Source organism: Saimiri boliviensis, chromosome 2 (assembly GCF_048565385.1).
Source record: "Saimiri boliviensis isolate mSaiBol1 chromosome 2, mSaiBol1.pri, whole genome shotgun sequence".
Taxonomy (NCBI): Eukaryota; Metazoa; Chordata; class Mammalia; order Primates; family Cebidae; genus Saimiri; species Saimiri boliviensis.
In genome coordinates this window covers 117495900-117513418 of record NC_133450.1, presented here as the reverse complement: position 1 = coordinate 117513418, position 17519 = coordinate 117495900, and the positions used below count along the sequence as shown (strand labels likewise).

Here is a 17519-nt window from a genome sequence, read left to right as displayed (position 1 = left end):
TTCACTGTTTATCTAAAGATCCATTGTATCCTATGAGAAAGAGTAGTCTTCTCTTTCCATTGGTAATGTGTTCATAAATTTATTCAGCAGTTTGTTGAGTAGCTGTTTTGTGCAAAGCAACTTTGGAGTGGTAACAGATAAGTATTTCTGCTTTTAAGCAGCTTGCCAGATACCCTGACACAAAGAATTTCTTAATCCTCCATGTGAACTGTGCATTCTCAAAGGGGATGAGATTGTATAAACAGATATGCAGCATATCTGTGGCATTAAAATTTCATGGGGGGAGCAATTAAGAAAAAAGTAAGTCTCCTGAGGTGGGCCCTAGTGAATTTTTAAAAAAAGGTTAAGAAACATCTGTGTAGACTAAGTAAGGGCCACATAAAGCTGAACTTGAAAGCTGAAACCTTGTAGCCTCACCACCAATAATAAACTTGGGAGATTTCTTTCTTATCTTCTTGGGAGTGACCACATGAATAGCCTCAATCTTCTTCCATGTGAAAGCTCCCAGATATTTAAAGACAATATTAAGAAAATATGGCACCTTTTTACTGTGGCATAGTTTAAAATTTCAGCATCCTGATCAATCTCTTGTCATCTGTTGACAAAGTGACATTTAATCAAGTGCCCAGTGACTGATACACAATATGAGTTCTCTCTGTTCTGTACTATGAGGGAGAGGAAGGTAAACATTGAACTGAGCTTCAAAGTTTTAGCTGAAGGAAAGACGGGAAAAAAAAATTCCAGATTTGGAATATGTGTGTGTGAGTGTAGAGAAGAATTAAGTATATTCATGGCATTAACCAGGTGCTTAATCAATATTTGTTGAATGTATGTTTGTTACATAAGGGTAAATGGTGTATAGTGACTATAAGTCTGCAAGTTGCCTGAGACACAAGGTTCCAATCAGTCTGAAAAACACTCGTGCTTTGGAGACAGTCTTCCACATAATACTTTTATATTTGATAGCTCTAGTCTAAGTTATTTCTTACATGATTATGTGCTAGTTACTGAGAAGAATTTAATTTTTCCCTATAGGATTCCCTAATGTTAAAAGATCTCTCTTATTCTCATTGTCAAATGAGATCAAACTGCTTTAGATGTCACTTTTATGCAGTGGGAGATCCAGTGGGCTAGTGCTTAGAATTCTTTTTGAGTAGTAGTTCCAGCTGCAAGGGCAAGTGGGCTCCTACGGGCCACTGGCAATACTGAAATTGTGCAGGAAAGACACTGGCAGATCAATCCCTATGGAGATGTAGCTTGGGACCTTAATGACCATGATATCCAAAGGCCTTAAACCAGCACTGGAAGAAAAGATGAAATACTAATTGGTATTTAGGATTTGCTGTCTTGGAGCTCAGCCCCTAGAGCAGCCACATGAAGAGGCAAAGCTCCTGGTGTACCTGCTGGTAGGGGTATTGCCAGCAGCACTTTCCATATCCATTCAGCTGTTCAATTGCAGAGACCCTATGTGCGTGTTTTTTGAGTGGGGAGAGAACTAGGCCCTCACGCCACAGCTCTGACTGTGTACGAATTGACCTTCTCATCTTTATCCCTATGTTTGTCCTTCTTTCACACATCCTTTCTTCTCTCTAACTGCTGCCATCCAGGACACAGTCAGTCCACACTAGTTCCTCTCTCTTGCTTAAACCTATTTGAGATCTTAGATTAGGGATTCCAACTATATACAGTCTTATTTTCATTTCAGTTCAAGTACAGCCTAATCAAAAGGCATTTCTTTGCCATAGGCAAGTCTTTCAGGGTCTTGAGAGCACAGATGATTCACCTGCTTGTTTGCCTTAGTTTCTTCTAGCAGTAGTTGGCTAATTCTCTAACCTGATGCTAAGGAACGCAAGCGCTATAAAAATGGATGTGATACATTAGTTATTCTTGGGAAGGTCTTCATTTGCTTGGTTGCTAATGCTTGAAATACTCTTAGCCAGGGAAAAATTCTTCTATTATATAGTTATAGACAAAACTTAAATAACAAACCTTCCAAGAGTGACAGCGCATTCATCTAATACACACAGAAGCAGAAAGGACTTCTACCTAGTTCTTTGTCAAGCACAGTTTTAGTAGTGGATTGAGTGCCACAAAAGAGTGTCTGTGTATGGGCCGGGGTAGGGGAGTGGGTATGTAAGATGGGAGAATCAATCTGGCATTGCCAAATTTGGCCTGTTGAATAGATTGACTTGTGGCTGTATCTCAAGGCTATGGCACTATATACTTGATAAGAACAAGGCCCTGACTTTATAAAATCTCATGAAGTCAGCCATAACAACCCAAGTCTCAAACAGCCCTGTACATAACAGTGTATTATTTTATTTCGTCTTCACAACAGCCCTGCAAAGTAAGCACCAATGTTATTCTCTTTTACAAAGAAACCAAGAGGTGTCAACATTAACTTGTTAAGATAACATGACCAGTAGATAGAAAAGCCAGGCGTCAAACCAAGTCTGTCTGATTCTATACCCTGCTCATTACTGCTTATCCTGACTGCCTCTGTCTGGAAGTATTATTCTGCATATCTTTCCTAGTTTATCTTTCTAAGGATGGTGTATTTTTCTTCTTTTGAGGAAGATGTAAATAAAAATGGTGGTCTTGTTATGACTTTCAAGGCTAGATCATAAGAGGCCTTTAACTTCTGCATCATTATCTTGGGATGCTTGCTCTTGGAACCCACCCACCGTATCAAGGAGAAGCCCAAAAAAACCTTAGAGAAGTCTTACCATGTGTCAGGAAGCCGGGGCTCCTCACCCACATGGCAGACATGCAAGTGAGTTGCTATCAAAAGGAATCCTTCAGCACCCAGGTGATGCAACCCAGTGAAGATCACAGGAAGAGCAAATTGTCTCCACTGAGCCAAAGCCAAATTACCAAATAATTAGTATGGTGAGAAATTGTTTAAAGTACTCTTCCCCAAAAACAGAGAGTTGCATTTGAAAATCTGATAGAACTGATTCTCGCATCCACAGAAACAGGTTGTCTCCTTTCCCAAGTTTGGTGATTAGCACAGTGCTTTGGCCCGAGACATCATGGCAGCCATTGGAGGAATCGGGATAACAAAGTATTTTGTAGCCACCAGTGACCCTTCTCCCTTTCCCCTGGCCTCCCACATGCCGTACAGTAGGGAGGTCCTTACAGGTAGTTTAGATTATTTTACTCCTCATCCTATCTGTATGCCTGTCACCTGTCCTTCTCCCCATTCTTTGGGAGTCCAGCTTCTTGGAAGGATCTTTTTAAGTACAGTTTTGTAACTCTGGCTCCAAAAAAAGTTAACAGACAAAAAAGTAAATAGATATTCCCCTGAACTTATTACTAAAGGGTCTTCAAAAATGTCAACAACATGGCAGAGTGCGCTTTTGTTGATGGACCGTGTTTCCATGAAAAAGATAGAAATGATAGATAAAATTTTTAAAACTTTAAAAAATATGTAACCAAGTATAAACAAAAGAAGTAAAATCTTCAGGCTTCAGAAATGAAGAGAGAACCTACATTCAGAATGATGCACAGAAATTACTAGCTTTAGATACAGACATGAGGAGCTGGGCTTGGGCTTTGGACTCCCCAGAGGGACAGATAGGCAACTAAGAGCTGGAATTGCACTTCCATGCATAGCTCAAACCATACGAAAAGGACTAGAAAAACCCTACTTTCTTGGAGAAAATGGCAAGGAAGCTTGCTTGATGGATATGGCCTTGGGTTGTGGAGTACTGAGAAAAGAAATAGAAATTAGAAATAAGTCAGCACTATTTGTGAATGTGGGTCTAAATTTATTCTCATGTTTACTGCAGAAAGGCCAAGCAAAGAAATTAGCAATAAAACTGGTCTTTGCAAAACTAAAAATGAAACTACACTGTCATGGTTAATTCTGCAGTGCAGGTCAAACAATTCTTGCTGAAAATAAGCTCCTAGTAAAAATTTACAAGCCAATGGAGGAAACCAGTTACCATGGAGAAATGGATAGAGAGAGAAAAAGAGAGGAAAATACAGCACCGTGGACTGGAGATAAGGAAATGAAGTTACTGTAAACTAAATCTGTAAGACAAAGTATACAAAGTATAAAATCAATCTAAACACTTTATATATTTGCGTATATATAAACTAAGTAAATAAAAAGAAAGACTAACTGAATAAATAATAGAATTTCATAAGAAAGTAGATAAATTTTTAAAAAATAAAATCTAGAAATAGTCATTGAGAAGCTCATTAGCTGAGTGATATATTAAAAAGATTAGGAGAAAATTAGAATTAGATTAGAATAAAATTTAGTGAATTCTAGGGTGACACTAATGAAAGCACTTTTAATATGACAGGGATGAAGAGGGAAAATACAGTTTATGAGCGTAGGAGACATAGAAGATAGAATAAGATCTTCTAACAGATGTCTAGTATGAGTTTCAGAGGAGAGAATAGAGGCCAAAGCTACAATGACTCAGAATTTTTCAAATTGGTTAAAGGTATATATTTTTAGCTTCATGAAACTGCTAATTCCAAGCAGGCTAAATACAAATAGCCACACCTAAGCACATAGTGATGAATCCGTTGAATGTCAGATAAAATATTAAAAGTAATCAGAGATAAAAAGGCAAATTACATATATAGGGATCAGTGTTAGACTGACGTTAGAGTTCTTATAAGTAATGATAGATCCCAAGGGATGGTAGAATCTCCAAAGAGTTAAACAAAAATGACCCTTGGCCTATAATTGTACACCATGTTATATTATTATTCAAAAGTGAGAACTAAGTACAGATATTTACAGATAAGGCAAGACTAAAATATTTTTATGCTTGGGGATTTCAGCTGAAAGAACTAATAAATTAGATGTTTCATTAAAAAGGATATTGAACCTAAAAGCAAGAATGGAACTCAAGAAACTATGCTAAAAAAGAAAATATGGCAAATGTGTTGATAAATTTAAATAAACATTGAGTGTTTTAAAAAATGGAAAACAACTCTTAGAGCTATCCAGAGAAACAGAACCAGTAGGAGGGAGAGGGGTGTGTGTGTGTGTGTGTGTGTGTGTGTAATTGTTTTTTTACAATTATAGACGCTGATAAGCTTCAAGAATTACAGTTGGCAATCTGGAGACCCAAGATAGCTGATAGTGTTGTCCCAGTCCCAGGTAAAGGGCTGAGAACTAAAAGAGCCACTGGTTGTAGTTCCATACTGAAAGCCAGTGGGCCTGAAACCCACGAAGGGCCAGTGTTTCAGTTACAGTTCACAGACAAGAAACAAACAAGCTCAAGGGCAGAAAGAATTCTCCCTCACTCAGTCTTTTTATTCTTTTCGGCTCTTCAATGGATTGCTTGAGGCCCACCCACGTTAGGGAGGACAATTTGTTTTATCCAGTTTACATTCATATTTTAATGTTATCCAGAAATACCCTCACAGACACACCCAAAATAATGTTTGGGCCAGGTGCGGTCACACATCCCTGTAATTTCAACACTTTGGGAAGGTGAAGCAGGTGGATTGCTTGAGCCCAAGAGTTCAAGGCCACATGGAAAAACCCTGTCTCTACAAAAAAAAAAAAATACAAAAATTAGCTACGTTTGGTGGCATGCCCTTGTAGTCCCAGCTACCAGAGAGACTGAGGTGGGAGGATATATTGAGCCCAGGAGGTTGAGGCTACAGTGAGTTGAGATCACACCACTGCACTCCATCCTGGGCAACAGAGCAAGACCCTTCCAAAAAAAAAAAAAAAAGGAATATATGACCAAATATCTGGGCACCCCATGGCCCAGTCAAGTTTACATATAAAATTTAACATTATAGAGCCTAATTGGGAAATTGTGTTACAAACAAGATTGTTGAACAAAAGTAACAGACACAGTAATATGGAGGCTGATAGTGTGTAAAAAAAGAGCAGATAGACTTTTAAAAAATATATATGGAAATGAAGTAACAGTTATTGAGAAGCTCATTAGCTGAATGATGTATTAGAGGGAGGCTTCCTGATTGGAGTGAATGTGTTTCAAGTTATTTATATGTAAAACAACAAAGATGTTACTGATAAAGGTTAGATACTGATTCAGTTTAAACATATTTTTGAGAGAACAGCTAAAGAAGTCATTGTAGAGGCCAGGCATAGTGGCTCACACTTATAATTTGGGAGGCTGAGGTGGCTAAATTGCAAGGAAGGAAGGAAGGGAAGGTGGAAGGAAGGGAGGGAGAAAGGAAGGGAGGAAGGGAAGAAGGAAGGAAAGGAGGGAGGGATCAATATAGGATGTATTATTTCCAAGAGAATAAGTAAAAGAAGAATAAAGAACACTTAATTAACTAGAAGGTAGCGAAAAATGAGAAGGAAAGATTAGCAGAACACAGAAAATAAGAGAGTAAAAATAAGTCTGAATGTATCTGTTGTAATAAATGTAAACAGGTTAAATTCACATTTTTAAAAAAGTGTAGATTTTCAAATTTGATTTTAGAAAATCTAACAAAATACTATTTATGAATCATTCCTAAGACATAATGACACAATAAAGTTCATAGTAACGAAATGGGGAAATGAGTACAATAAAAATTAATATTAGAAAATTAATAACAAAAAGAAATGGAACACCAGATATGTGAGACAGATCCTATCCAAAAGAAAAGTGTTGCAGAAATATTATTACTAGATAACATTAAACTTAAGAGAAAACCTTTATTAAAGAAAGTCACGACTTTACCAAAAGACATACTTAGCAAGAAGTCCATGTATAACAAATGAGAGTGCAGGCACCCAATGGTGTCGTCTCCAAATACAGAAAGCAAACACTGGCAGAATTATAAGGAGAAACTGACACCTCTGCAGTAGTAGTAGATGATTATTTAATATGTAGTTGAAAAAAAAATAACAGAGATACAGAAGACTTGAATAATACAATTAAAATCTTAACCTACTAGACGTATCTAAACCTTGCAGCTCAAAACTAGGAACTTCAATTTTTTGAAGACATATAAAACATTAACAAAAATGATTACATATAAAAACACAAAGAAAGTAAAACAACCCATATTAGTATAAACATCATAAATTAGAAATAGAAATCCATGTTTTTAAATAATTTATGGATCAAAGATGAAATAATGGAAGCTACAAACTATAAATAAATGACAAAATTCTAGCTTGTAGCTAAAGCAGAATTTAGAGGAATGATTATAGCCTTGGGAAGTGTATTTTAAAATAAAAAATTGAAAATGAATTCCATAAAAATAGTAAAATAATAATGTAGCAAACTCAAAGTAGGAACCAGGAAATGATGAAAAAGGATAAATTAAGTGAAATGAGAAGAAAAGGTACGGTAAAGAGGATCGAGAGAGCCAACGTTTGGTCTCATGAAAATACTGAAACCAACCTCTAGCAAGACTGAGAAGTTTTTTTTAAAAAGCTTATACAAATTAATATGAGACTAAAACAAATTTATTGCAGATTTGGAAGTTAGGTCAGGGTGGTGAGTGCATAGATGTTTTTTTATATTAGTTCTTTATGTTACAAATACTTCACAATGATAGGATTATAATCTTAGGTGGTATGCCTTAGGCCAGGCATTGCCTATTTATTCCCTGTCTGCTGTGGCATGCTTTCACAGGTACCAAGTGACTCCATTTCTTGTAAATCTAGCTGCAAGTGACTCATACATTCCTGCTTTGTACATGCTTTGTAGAAAATTGTGATCCTGTCCATTGTAACCCTAAAGTGGCAGAGGCAAACTGTGAAATCAACAGAATGAATGCCTCTAGCAAAGGTTGAGGAGAACAGGAATCCTGTCCATGTGCGGTCAAAAAAGCCAGATGCAAATTGGCCAGAGCTGGTCTAGGAACAGCTTCCGTAAAAGATACAGGCTTTTTTGAGGCATCTTAGTCCTGGCTGTGGCAAGGTTGTCAAATCGCATTTACTTACCTGGTTGATGTTACTATTCATTTCTGTGAGAGGGCAGTTCCTAAGCTTCAGAATATGTGTGTAGAAGTAGGTTTACACTCTCTGGCTTGATTTGAAACACCAGCACACTTTCATGAAGCCTGAATGGAAATTGCTGTGTGTTTGGCAGATACATCCTGGGTCTGCAGCACAGGCATTGACTTCCTAGAAGAACATTCTCTCTTACTCTAAAAATAAATGGTGGATTGCAAGAAGAGAAAAGACTTTTTGTTGAAGTTAAAATGAATGTGGACTCAATGTATACTTTTTACTATTATTCCATTTAAAACAACTGACTTCCTCTGGCAAGTTTCCTTTCATTTGAATAGGATTTATTCAACATATTCAAATGTTTTTTTTTATTGTTTTGCCTATGATTCTTAATCCTGATAAGTATACCACTGTGCTAAAATTTATATTGTGAGGAAAATTAGGTCATCAGTTGCTTTTTTCTTTTGATATTTCCCTTTTTTGGCTGAAAATATATGACCTACTTTTCTTATGTCCCAGAGTATTGTCCCTTTTCTTTTTTAAAAAGAGAGATTTTGTTTTATGATTTTAGCAATGAGCTTGCATATAATTTGGTTTGAGGTCTGTAAGTTTTATGGGATAGCATTATTAGTCATGGCCACTTATATATTAGTGAGCTCTTCCTCATATGGGTATGAGAATTGGCATTTACCATCTCCGGGACCATACAGGTAAGGTGCTGCTCTTTCCTTGAGCCTCTGCTGGCATTATGGGCAACATAAAAGAATGTGTCTGCCATTACCATGTGTGGTGACTCGAGTGGCAGGCCAGAGAGTTTCCTCAGAGAAGGGGATGAAAGATGTGGACACTGCTTTGGACCCCTCTGACTGGCCAGGCCTTAGAATTAGGTTGGGAAAACCGAGTTCACCAGGCATATGATTTTTAATACTCTTGCTGCTATAATCTTTTCTTTTATATGATGATTCCCTGCTTCCTATTCCCAATATTTGTACCACTTATCAGTGGTAATCACTTTCAGAAATAATTGAGTCCAACCCTATGGTTTACATGAAGTAAATGCCTAGGTCTGATTTGATTCTTACTATTACTTAAACTGACCAAAATACTGCTGTAGCTGTTTCCCCTAGAGACCACACAAGAACACTTTATTTAGATAGTCAGCTTAAATAATTTTTTCACTTTCTACAGCTAGCAATGGGCATCGAACATGGGAAGCTATGTAACTTGCCAAGGTTGCAGAGCTAGTTGTAGAGACAGGGCTGGATAGGATAGCTGGGTGATGCTCTTTTGGAGATTCCATATGGCCTTTTCACCTGCAGTGCAAACACATGTTCATAAATGGCTAAGTACATAAACGTTGCTATAAGTGTGCAGTTATATGACTAAGAGTGGGCAGTAATTAAAATAATTGTACTTCATTTTTTTTCTTTGCAGACTCAATACTATTCTTAAGTGAATAAGATATAATTTCCTTATTTATTTCCACAGTATTTACTAACATTTATCTTACGGGTCAGTGTTCTTACAGAGCTTGATAAAGAACATACTCTTAAACAAAATAAACAAGTTGAACCCCATATTATCTCAGAACTTGAATGATGTGTATCTGTGGTCTGTATTTTATTAATTAGATAATTATTCAGTACGCATTTTAGTTTGTGCTTGTGTGAACCAGACCATAGGCCATTTTCCTAAATTGTGGCGAGTAGTTCCACTGGAGGCCTTGAAAGAATCAGTTCCTAGGCAGCACCTGACTTAGCTTCAGCCTAGAGACCTGCCCATCTCCCGTGCATTAAAAGGAATTCTGGCTACTGTGGCTGCCACATGCCTAGTGAGCAGTGATGTCAAGATCCCCTACCTTGCTTTTCAAAGGATGTCACCTTCATCAGATGTCTCCCTTACTGCCCCCTCTTCTTCTATAGCAGTTCCCTTTGGGGTTCAACTTAATTTGCAAGTTGAGGCATATTTTGGGTAGAAAATTTGTGTGTGTGTCACTCTGTGTATATTTTCCTTAAGATTCTCTCAATTCAGGCAGTTTTACCTACTTTCCTCACTTGTGGAATGGAGATAGGATTTTATGACAGTTGATGAGAATTATTTTAGAAAGATTTAAAATTAGAAGATTCTTTTTTGGCTGAAAGTCATTTTCACTGATATCATTGAAGTCTTTGAATCTGACCTGTCTTCATATACATATGCTTAGTTATAAAATACCTACCTGCAAAAGGTAAATATTTTCTTTTCTGATTTTTTTTTCTTCCAAATGGGCTTTTGCTAAGCTACTTTACCTACAAAAGAGATATCTGCTTTAGGTCTGTACTTGTTAATTTACCTTGGAAAAATTAGGTCATTGTCAAATCTGGCACTGTGGCTTATAAGCTTGGCAAAATGGTCTAATTAAAAGCTTCTGTTAGATGATAGAAAAAGGAAAAAATGATTAGTGCCAGTCATATTTTTGTTTTCCTGGTTTGTGTGTATGTAGGTATATGTCACTTTTCATGTTGCATTAAAAGCATGTTGACTATCTGCTAACAGTTCATCTCTTTTTCTTCTACAGCCTCCAAGTCTGTTATAAATAGTATGCTACGGGACCCTTCTCAGATTCCAGATGGAGTTCTAGCAAATCAGGTCTATCAGGTATTAATCACAGCTGTCTATTTTCAGTGGCAATGCTGTTATCTGCCTAGCAGAGTAAAGGATTTTAAACCTCATTTAATTACTGTCATCATAAACTATCACTGAGGTCAGGGTGCACCATAAATGGCAATGCAATATTTGCGAGAAGAGCATTTCACTTTTTAATAGCTTGCTTTTATAGTGAATAAAAAGCATGCAATTTTTGTTTTCTGTGATTAAATCTGAACAGCCTTCTGATAGCTTTCTTTTTTGGGGGGTGGTGGAGGGAGGAAAGTAATTACTGCTTTTAGGACACTGTTTACTGTAATAGTTTTTGTAGTTGCCCCACCCCAAACCCCTCTTCTTATTTGTCTGCAGTGCATTGTGAACGACTGCTGTTATGGACCACTGGTGGACTGCATCAAGCAGTATCCTTTCCCATAAAATTTTAGGTGCACAATTGACGAGCTTAGACTCAGTGGAGATGTGTCTAGCTTTAACCTGACATAAAGTTCTGCTTCACAAAACACATTTCATACTCCTCTATTTTACATTCAATCAACTGGAGGGTCACTACAGACCATTCTTTTCTACAGCTTAAGGAGTATCAGACCACAGGAAGATGTCAGTTCATCAGTTACATATTCGCATGCTTATTTCAAACTGCTTGGTTTTCAGTGAGTTTAAAGGTACAGAGTCATTAAGAAGGTAACATAATGTCTTGGAATGTTTTTAACCATCCCAATGAACATTTAAAAAAAATACAACAAATTTCCATTTAAAATGAGCCAAATTTTGTTGAATTTACTCGAATAAATTTAGAGCTTGGAGTGAAAAGAGGTTGTGATTAAAATACTTCCAGAGACATCACATTTTAAAGGCAATAGATTCTTATTGCTTAAATGCTGATTAGAATCTGAGCTGGCATTTGGAGTCCTAATAAACATTTTTAGAGAAATCAAGGTAACTTTTCCTCCTGGCATAAATTTAAGGTTGTGAAATCAGATGTCCAGTCATTTTTCATTAAAGACATGGAGATACTAAAGAGTGAATGTTTACTTTTTAAAACAGGATTGGGCGGACAGTAACTACTTCATGAAGTAGGATGTTATTAATCAATAAATTGAGTAGTACTGTGGCAACAGAGTTTTTTGGTAATCCTCAAATAAAAGTGCTATTTATTTGCGGTAAATGGTAAATAATGAGTACTTTTTTTGAGAATAATTTCTATGTGAGTCGATGAATTTCACTTCTCTTAATAATATAAACATGTCCCTCCTGGTATGGATTTTGTTAGCCTGGATGGCACTGTGACTAATTGTGACTCAGTAATTGCCAGTCAGGAGACTTTTTGCTGGAAACTCCTACTAGTGAAATCGTGTACATGTGTACGTTTATATTCCACCTTATTCCACAAAGACTTAGAGTCAGTTAACATTTTTAATAAGAAAATCATGCTACATAAGTAATCTTTGATAAACAACCTTTTAACAGAGCCCTCTTACAAGAATATTCAGTATTGAAGATACAGACCTTTATGTATTTGTCCTCCAAGTCTGTTTCTCCAATCTAGCTTAAATTAGTAAAAACACAGCATTATACCAAGCTCACCTTTTATTAAACCAAAGTGAAATTGTACTTCCGTATTCAGTATAAAATTAATGATAGTGATAGAAATTGTAGGAGTGCCGACCTCATGTTGCTACTGATAAAGTTTAGCAGATTCATATAACAACTAACACCATCTCAGAGTATCTGGGGTTGAATTACATGTTAATTTTAAAGCACATAAAATAGTTAAAAATCAATTTAAAGTTAAGGTTTTAAAAGCCTAATGTCTTTTGAAGGATTGCATATTGATTTTAAATATAACTATCTAATTATGTATGCATGGACTAAAGTATGAAGTCAACTGCTTTGTAAATGCCAGGAGGCTATTTTTCAGTAATAGTTGAGATGCTTACGGGAAACTAGATTGCTGTATGGCTGGCGAAGAAAATGGCTTGTGAGGTTATTTACAAGTTTTGCCCATGGTCACTGCCATACATCAATAATAGGTATTATTATAGACAAAGTCTAAGTGTTTTTGCTTATAGAGCATTATAAATTCTGTTTGGAGTATTTTCCTTACATTTTTGCCATCATTCACTTTCCTTTTCTGGCTGTGTTATTGCCAGTAGAATTTAATGTAGTACATGATTTCAATTGATAAAGATAATGACATACGTCTATAAATTACATTCACCGAGTAGATTATAATTTTTGCAGTTTCATTATGTCTGTTGCCAGTAAAACTACAGATTTTGTAAGTTTTATTTTCTAGACTTTGCATTTTATATATGTTTATATCAAGCAAAGCATAATTAAGAAACATATCTGTCCAAAATTTCAAATTGGTGATTGCTTTTATCATGCAAAATAAAACAGGCTGGGAAGTTTACAGAGAAGCTGATTCTGTCTTTGCATTGAAGAAATGGCAGTTTCATATAATGTCTAAATACGCTTGCATAGATGTTTCCTAGACTGATCAGCAATAATTATTTTATTTCACACTGAATAAAAATTACTGGTTTTCCATGTAAGTAAATATGCTTTTTGTGTGTTTTTCTGATAATTCAGTAATATTTACATTGCTTACTCAGTAAATTACATCATGCTGTGAGAAAGAAAGCACACATTCGGTAAATAAGATAGGTGGTAAACCTCCTTAGTGCATTATGAAAATGTTATATTTGTGTAAGTAGAATATAGTAAATTGGTCCTTTACTAGTAAGACACTATAAAAAGCACAGTTAGCAAAGTATATATACATTATCATTGTGCTTCCTCTTTTTTTAAAAAAAATCTCTATTTCTCCCTATGCAGCCATGCCTATCTACACCTTTTCCACCACAATTCATACTCACCAAGGAAAAAAAATGTGAGAAATGAGCCACCTCAACTTTCCAAAGTATGACTCCAGAACACAGCTATTAGACAAAAGCATAAACTGTGAAGCAGGGAAGGATAATGATGCAGGAAGCTTAAAATGCTGTGGGTTTCATTTCTGTACCATCAGAAACCTCAGTTTCATGATTCAACATTTTAGATGTAAATAATTTACAACAATAAAAATGAGAGCACATTTATGTGGAATAGAAGTAAATAATTTAGTTCTAAAATGTGGGATGTCCCTAGTAATGAGAGACCATTGAGAGTTATTCATCAAATGTCTTCAATGGAATCTGAAAATGTGTGAAATTATGTGATTTAAAAATGTGTTGCCTTTATTTTGTTTCTTGTTAGAAATTTTAAAAGCACAGCCACGTGCACTGGAGGGTAGGGGACAACTGGAGGAAAAGGCAATAATGATGACTTAGGGCTTGTTTTGCTGAAACATAAATGGTCACAGCTCTTGAATTCTAAGATTTAAATGATAGTCACCTGTATGTGTTAAAAAAAAAATGCAAGGTAATTCTCTAGAATTTTTTTCTTATTTTTACAAATAACATAGAAGTTTTATTTAAGTCGAACTCAGGCAGTACATGATCAGAATCAGCTTCTCTAGTAAGCCAAGGAGTGACATGACCAGTTTGGTGTTATCAGTGAAAAGGACAGTGAAGGTAATGATTCACATAATTATTACCAAATGCTTTTGACTCATTTGAAATATTACAGTAGGATAGCATTCTTTTCAGACTTTGTACCATCTCATCTGTTTGGAAAATACACCAGACTTCCATGTTCCACTCATGATTTCGTTATTTACCAGTCATGGGACCTTCAGCAAATTCCCCAGCCTTACTGAACCTTACTTTCCTTAATTGTAAAAATGTGTCTAATAGGCTGGGAGTTGTGGCTCACACCTGTAATCCCAGCACTTTAGAAGGCTAGATGGACAGGTCACTTGAGGTTGGAAGTTTGAGACCAGCCTGGCCTACATGGTGAAACCTGGTGTCTACTAAAAACACAAAAATTAGCCAGGCATGATGGCAGACACCTGTAATCCCAGCTACTCGGGAGGCTGAGGCCGAAGGAAGAATTGATTGAACTCAGGAGGCAGAGGGTACTGTGAGCCAAGGGAAAAAAAAGGGAGGGTGACTCCATCTCAAAAAAAAATGGGGGGTGACTAATATTATCTACTCATGTGGCTATTGTAAGATGGTATCTCAAAGTATTTAGCACAAAGGCTTCATGCATGATATTTAAGAAATATTAGCTATTATCAATTATTACATAATTTTAATACTTTTTGAGAAGCTGTATGGAGGTCATAAACATAGACTTGGCAGAGATTTTGTTGTTACCTTCTTTGCCAGTCATTAACTGTAAGCCCTATACAGGTTTCTTTCTAAGCCTCGGCTTTCTCATCTGTAAAATAAGTATTATTTATGAGGATACAATAACCTACTTAAAAGCACTTAACACAGGGTCTAACACATAGCACTGAAAAACAGATACTCATATGTATATCTATTTATGTACATATACATGTGTACACATAAGCACACAAGAAGACGACTCTTGAAATAGCCTCTGTACCCACACCCTAATCCACAACTCTTTACTAAGATGTCTTTCCTGCAGATTACATATATTCTTAACAAGTCACTTGTTTGGCTTGCAAGTTGCAAAAGTTCAACAACAGTTGATTGGAAGTGAAACAAAGAAGTTTCTAAATGTTAGCTTGATGACAAATGTGAATTCAGGGATTTACAGAACTCTCTAAGATTAGGAATTCTTCTAGGACAAGGGCTGGCTAGTATTCTTTACTGTACCTAGTAAGTGCTTAATAAATGTGTGCTAAGTTGAGTTGAGGGATTTTAATTTTTAAAAACTTTTTATAATTGTTTTAAGAGATAGAGGTCTTGCCACCTTGCCCAGCCCAATTGAAAGATTTTTAACACAGATTAAAGTACATTTAAATGACTCTCCTTCTTTTCAAAATAAGGTACACATCCATTTACAAATCTTTGTTTGCCAAAATATATATACAAAAATTATAGAAAGAGCAGAACACAGAGGCTCACACCTGTAATCCCAGCACTTTGGGAGGCTGAGGCAAGATAATCACTTCAGCGCAGGAGTTTGAGACCAGCCAGGGCAACATGGTGAGATCCCATCTCTTAAAAAAAAAAAAAAAATTAGCTAGACATGGTGGTACACCTGTGTAGTCCCTGCTACTTGGGAGGCTGAGGTGAGAGGATTACTTGAACCCAGGAGTTGAAGGTAATAGTGAGCTCTTATTGTGCCAGTATACTCCAGCCTGGGCAACAGAACAAGACCCTGTATCTAGAAAAAGAAAAAAAGTTTTAAAAAAAATTATAGAAAAGTGCTATCAAATTATTTAAATAAGGGGATGTGTATAGAGATTTCATTCCTCAAAGTTGTGGACTAAGGGTGAAAATGGCTGCTAAAACCACCTCAGTCTTTCATTTCATCTCATGGTATAGACCTGGCATTAGCATTTCCAGCTGGTATAATTCCGCCTGTGTTACCCCTTAACTGAAACTTCCCAGTGCCATTGGTCATGAGCATGAAGTCCTGCTGAGAGACATGCTTCTAGAGAAAAACCTGTCCTTCCTAGGTAAGTATTATTTACATCTTCCCTAGCTTGTGTTGTCTCCATGAGTGCTTAAATATATGTTTTAAAAATCTTCCACTAAAGGAAGAGTGAATGATGATTGATGCTGTGCATATTATCTTTTATTGATTTGGAACTGAGCAGGAACTCAGTTACCTAATCTCCTATATATACAGCACATGCACAGGCTTGCAATTAATATTTTATAGAATAAGTGGCTGAAAAAATGCTTTAATATCTGTTGCAGTATTACTTTTGGTATCATGAGATACTAACCATAATCTAGGCCTTATGAGAAAAAGAAACAAAAGAAATATTGTCTATGAAATGTCTTATATATTAAAAAGAACAGTTAGAGAAATTCATGTTCAGTATATTTGTCTCGTATATGGAACCAAATAGTACTTTTACTTGAAAGCAAAATATTAAGCCTTTATTATTTTCATGCCAGACGTTCATTGACATCATGGATTTATTATGATTCTTTAAAAATCCCACATGTATTCATGTGTTTGTGTATTACAGATTATTATTTCTTTCAACATCCCTTAAGCATTAGAAATTACGCCTGAAAGGACTAGACATAGTATAATAAGTGATCACAGAAACCATAAAGCACTCTACAATAAATTAATTTCTCTTCTCCACTTTAAATGTGGTAATTTGTAAAGGCTTCATACAAGTCATTTTATTTTTATATAGATCTGTTTTATGTAAATATTGAAGAGTCTGCACAGTGTTTATTTTAGGACATACACAAAAAAATAGAACAACATTGGATTACATAAGTTTTGTTCCAAAATGGGCCAAGAATTGGCCAAGGAAAACCAAATGCAGAGAAATTTCAAGTAAGGAAGAGGTGTTTAATGAAGTCCTATAAATATTCTAAATCTTAATGTTTGATATTTTTATTAATAAACTGTAGAATAAAATTGAATCTATTATAAGATTGCTTTAGTTTGAAGCTTGGAGATATAAATATCCTCTAGTTAGGGTTAAAGAAAGTTGATTAATTAGGAAAGTGTTCTCAAGTCACTAAATTAAATTTCAGTATGTAGAAGCAGGAAGTTTTTTTAAATGGGGACAGTTGAATTGTTCAGCCTATGGAAAGAGGGTAAGTTGGAAGAAATCACCTTTTAAAAGTCTAATCAAAAGGAAAATATGTAATAGTTCAGAACCAGTTGGAATGAAAGACCTATGATGCACTATGAGATATGCTTTGGAACCAGGTAGTTCTGCTAGTATTATGAAATATATGATCACAGTGATTACTCGATAGTGGCCAATATGTCATGGCCAAGTCTATTTGTTTGTTTGTTTGTTTTAAGCTACCAACTAAGCAGCATCATTTTCAGAGCTGCTTAGCATCACTCTCTGGGCACCATCAGCCTATGGACAGTCAGGTCTTTAGCCCCATTTCTTTGTTTCGCCTAACTTTTGTCT

The 17519-nt window shown here is 35.9% G+C and overlaps 1 protein-coding gene across 12 annotated transcripts in view; it reads left to right on the top strand.

Annotated features, from left to right (window-relative positions):
• Positions 1-17519, top strand: part of CDIN1 (CDAN1 interacting nuclease 1) — a 1267257-nt gene that overhangs the window by 1131188 nt on the left and 118550 nt on the right. For 11 of the 12 annotated variants that reach the window (XM_074394131.1, XM_074394127.1, XM_074394128.1 and 8 more), the window contains 3 exons: positions 10455-10534; positions 10892-10941; positions 16012-16079. In XM_074394131.1, the coding sequence (XP_074250232.1) occupies positions 10455-10534; positions 10892-10941; positions 16012-16079 (198 nt within the window). Of the gene's footprint in view, positions 1-8107; positions 10125-10454; positions 10535-10891; positions 10942-16011; positions 16080-17519 lie in introns of those variants that run through there. The other variant, XM_074394135.1, reaches the window with a different exon arrangement.